At 41.0% G+C, this 5,098-nt stretch overlaps 1 protein-coding gene across 2 annotated transcripts in view; it reads left to right on the forward strand.

Annotated features, from left to right (window-relative positions):
• Positions 1–4,410, forward strand: part of ccdc157 (coiled-coil domain containing 157) — a 57,624-nt gene extending 53,214 nt beyond the window's left edge. For both annotated transcript variants that reach the window (XM_070887873.1, XM_070887874.1), the window contains exon 11: positions 347–4,410. In XM_070887873.1, the coding sequence (XP_070743974.1) occupies positions 347–593 (247 nt within the window). In that variant the 3' untranslated portion in view covers positions 594–4,410. The remainder of the gene's footprint in view (positions 1–346) is intronic.
• Positions 4,411–5,098: the final 688 nt, after the last annotated feature.

The raw sequence follows: 5,098 nt of genomic DNA on the forward strand, positions 1-5,098 counted from the left end.
CAGCAAGGCCTGGCTTGAATGTGAAAATTAAAATGAGTGTCCTCCAATGTCGAGAAGTCGACTTTTCTCAAAATACAGAGGAAAGTTATTTTTTATGGTGATAGAAGACAAACAAATTGCCTCAAACCTTAAATGTTGTGGTATGTCACAACATTTTACTTGTGCAGTATATAAAATAAATATGGATAAATGCAAATAGAGTCTGGAAAAAAAAGAAGAACGTTTTTATAACAGTTAACGATGGTTTTAAAATGTAACTTTGGATCTGCTTTCTTCACTGATTATGTTGCTGGAATATTGCAGAGTCAAATAACAAAAATAAACCATTTACCTGTCAACTTTACAGAGGGCTGACGAGACCTACAAGAAACCCAGGAGTAAATGCTAGACCCATGTCCAACCAGAGGCCTGAGAGTGAGCCAAGAGAGACGACCCCTTCTACTGAACGAGTAAAAGAACCTGTAACAAATGTCTTTAACCCACCAGAAACATCTGCCATTGGTGTTTATGCAAGACTGAAAAAGGCTGGGACCTTACCAAGTATCAAAGCTATATCTGACAGCACGAGGAAGAACTACAGAAAACTACATTAGGATTAGTTAACGTTGTGAGCCATTGTACATCATAGAGGGTGTGGTCTGTGAAGCACTGCAGTACCACTTTTTTAAAAATTAGCAACTTTCCAAGCCTTGCAGTCCAACTACTACATTCTCTGATCAAAAGTTCAGAATGGAAGAATCATTGTCTAACAAGAGACTAAAATGTGGTGGGGAAATTGCCTCAAATAAGTCCCTCACAAACATTTCTTTATCATGCAACTCAAAATATGACAATCACGTCAAAAAGTAAAACCAGGAAATGATTCTTCCACATATATTGAAATCTACTGCTTGTATTTCTGGAATATTTCATCTCAGTGCCTCACAACAAATACTTCTAGTGCAATAACAAACCAGCAGATTGAAAGGAGAAAACACACATTAGCCCATACCAACTCCACAGTAGTCTACAGGAGGTTTGCATATCACAAGAACTGAAAAACATAATTTACATTACATTTTTGCGTCGTGTTTAGTTTGACATTAACTAGCTTAGGAATTTTAACTAATTCACTGGAAGTGACAATGCAATGGGATAATATTTGTCAAACAATTTGTAGAAGCAGTCATTAAAATTTATAGATACATTTGGTTACTTATGTTTATATGACATCTTGGAAACTAGTCGCTGATGCTAAATTGAGCAATTTTGCTTGCAACATGTTAGTTATTGGGTAATTTCTAGAGTTAATGCCATCCAGAGCTGGCTGGGATCAGCATCATATGCTAGAAACACCACAAGACTATTATCGAAGAATACACGGTTTTACCAATACATAGATTATCTTGTATATACTAAAATACATATAAACTAACAATGCCAAACATCAGCCTGTAACCAGCTTACAAATTCAGCTGTCTGGGTTCTGCAGCTCTGGTGTTAGGAACGCATGTTTATACATATAATCGCATTACTTTCCAAACAAACATTTCAGTTGAGTTTAATTAGAATGAGAAGACAATGAGCATGTGAAACTTAACTATTTTAGATTCTGCATTCTGAACTAAAATTGCATGTTCTACAATGCAATTTATTGTATCGATTTTGTTTCAAACACAATTTACAAGTGATTACTTAAATCCAATACACGCTTCAATGTTTAATCGTTGCTTGTTAACCACTGGCAAATGGTTGGAGTGATTGATAAACAAAAACCCAATTTTGTAAACCAATTAAAATAAAGGGCACAACTGCATTGTTAATAAGAGATGTCTTAAATAATTATCTATTTACTATATAATATTTAATGACAACTGCTGTCAACCCAATATTTCAGCAGCATAAATCTTTCATAAAATATCTCTGATTCAAATCAGTGGCAAATTGTGCCAGGATACATATTCATTGGAGTCCAAAACATAACATTTCCATGGGTTTATCCTGCCGTAACTTTGGGAGAACACCTATGGAAATTCTACCCCCACAATTCGAAAGGAATGTTGGGTGGCAAATTTCCAGGGTCAAGGGAAAGCTTGTGATCTATGAAGCCATCTAATATGCTACATATCATGGGTGATGGGTATCTGTTACACGATTGGCAGAATTACATAAAGTTCAGTCTGGAGGAAGAGAAGAAACACGATGCATTGAAAGAAACACTAGTACTACAAAGTATTAACAGCCCAGAATCAGGCCGTTCAGCCCAACAGGTCTAAGCCAGTGTTTAAGACTCCTCCCATCCCTCTTCAACTAACCTCAACAACATATCTTTCTATTTCTTTCTCCCTCATGTGCTTATCTAGCTTCCTCCTGAATGCAATTATACAGTTTAAAAAAATAAACATTTTGTCCACCCACACTAATTTCTGTTGAAAATATATTTTTGAACATTCAAAACTGGTTCTGGGCAAAGGTAAAACCTGGCTAGTTGTAAGCCCTTACTTACTGGAACTCACAAATAGTTGGTACCTCTGGAATAATTTTCTAGACTTCTGGAGAGGAATAGCAGGATGTGAAAAAAACAGCAGCCAATACTGGTGAAGGAGGAAATTTGAAAATCTTCCTTCATTGGCTGACCAGTGTCCAGTATCCAGTACAGTTCTCCAGCAGTTGCCGGTGGAGTTGAACAAAAACAGATGAGTGCTGGTATCTTGGCTGCAAGGTGAAGCAGACAAGACAGTAACCCAAGTGACCAGCAGTGAACACTAGAGTGTTTGCAACCTCAGCGTCCTATTCATCCCCAATAGAAGAGTTTTCGACCCCATATACTCTCCATCACAAAGACTACCTACTGCCATAGTATCACCTGCCTCCACCCCACCTCAGCCCATCTGCTGCTCACACTCCCTTCCTTGACCATTCCAATTTTCTCCTGCTGGCCTCCTATTCTGCATAATCTTCGGCTCATCCAAAACTCTGGTACCTATAATCTATCCTGCACCAACTCCTGCTCACCCATCACTCCTGACCTGCACTGGCTCCCATTCCACTAATGCCTCAAATTATATTTATCAACCTTCATGGCCTTGCCCCTCTCTATTTCTGTGAGACAGGATTCCGGACTGTCAATTTGTTATGTAACCTCCTCCAGCCCTACAATCCCCCCCTGCCCTAAACACTGTTCCTCCGACTCTGGTCTCTTGTGTGAGCAGGTCTTCTGCTGTTGCCAGCAGAATCAGCATGATCCTTTGGCTGGCAACATCCTAAATCAGCCCTGTCCTTTGGAAAGACTCCTCCTTCCACTCTCATGATCAGTTATCTAAGGCAGAAAGTGTTAGAGGAGTTGCTGATGAGCACAAACAACATAAGCTTTCTGTATATGTTTTCATAATTTATGTTCATCCTGGGACAGAAAAGGGGTACAACACTTAATCTACCTTTACCAAAATGGTACTTATTTTATTTTTCCCTTCCAGGGCTTTTTACAAGACTACAGTGGGTAAGACAGTAGAGATGTGTAAATTACACTGGTTAATACAAAAAAAAATTCTACAATTTACAAATATATAAAAGAGAAACATTTCATTTGAGTGGCAAATGTAAGCATTTGTCTTCCATTGTTTAATAAGTAAAGATATGAGTGTGCTATATAGTGTGCAGGAAGAGCTAGATCATGCCACGGTGAAACACTCGATGCTCTTAACATGGAGAGATGCAGCTCAATCCTGTATTTTCCTACATGACAAGATCCAACCTCAACTACGCGGTACAAAGTCCAGTGATTTGAGTCGGAGAGAAGGCAGAAGAGGGATGGAAACTGAGTGTCACTCTGGAAATTATTTCGCACTTTGTACCAGCCAGTTAGAGAACATTAACAGTTTATATGCCAATCGGAATTATACACAAAGACTCGAGATCAGTGAAGAAGAAAGGAAATGTAAAAAGTAACTTAATTTTTTAAAAACATTTACATGATGCAACTTCTTTTGATGGTGATCAATGGAAGTTGGATAATTTAGGGCACAGTTTTCCTGTTCACTATTAGTCGTGAACCAGTAATTGTGTTCCTTGTATTGTACTTGTATTCTTTATGCTCATAATTTTACTATAAAAAGCATAGAGGAAATTTTCCCCCATTTGGTAGAATAGTACAAATGTGTTTTATTAAGGAGGTCGCAGGGTTATTTACTGCTGTACACTTAACAAAATAACCCTGTTTGCAGTACAATGAAGACACCAACCACTTTATCATCAGGCACAGGCTTTTTATTTATGACTATTGAAATAAATGCTACAAAGAAAAAGACCACAATAATGCATGTCTCCAAATTTCATTCAATTAAAATAAATACCTTCTGTTGAGAAAGTTTAGCAACAGTTAACCACAAAAACTCTCCTCGCTCCAGCACATCCTCCCCCTCCAAAGTTATAACAGGAATCGAGGGGGCAAAATTGCCCCGCACCCCAATTGCCCCGCACCCAATTGGGAGCGGTAACCTTCCAGGGCTTTTAATCGCCCGGCCCGGAAGTCCTGCCCGAGGCTGAATTGGGCCGACTGCCCCTCAAAAAGGAAGCGGAGCACTGTCTCTGGCACTTTGCTTCCTCAAGGGGTGGATCCTGGGTCGCTACTGCAGCCTCGAATCCAGCGCTACAACACCCCTCCCCTTCGATTAAAGGGGAGGGCTGCTGTGGACTCTGCAGGCCGCCACTGGGTCACCAGGGCAGCACGAGACTGGGCCAACAGCCCGGCACCCAAGACAGAGTGCATGCTAAGCCTGACATTGTCAAGCCGACCAGAGAGTCAGCTGCCAAACAAAGATAGTGGCCCAGGGCACTGGTGCCCATCCCTCTAAAGGGCGCCCAGAGAGCAGATGTCCGCCAGCTTCACGGGCCACAAAATGGCATTGACATCCGCTCGAGTCAGCCTCGCGGCCTGCGGGGCAATTTCCCCCACAGGGTGTTAAAGGGTTGGCGCGGGGTCGCTGCACATGGCGATTTAGTCATCGGCAGTTGCACGGCGGCCTGGGGCGCTGTTGAGTCATTGCCTCTGATATCTCCCGGACAATTTGCCAGTAGGCGGTAGCCCCCACCCCCTTCCCCTCCCCGAAGCAAAAACTGT

This window comes from Pristiophorus japonicus, chromosome 8, assembly GCF_044704955.1.
Source record: "Pristiophorus japonicus isolate sPriJap1 chromosome 8, sPriJap1.hap1, whole genome shotgun sequence".
Classification (NCBI taxonomy): domain Eukaryota; kingdom Metazoa; phylum Chordata; class Chondrichthyes; family Pristiophoridae; genus Pristiophorus; species Pristiophorus japonicus.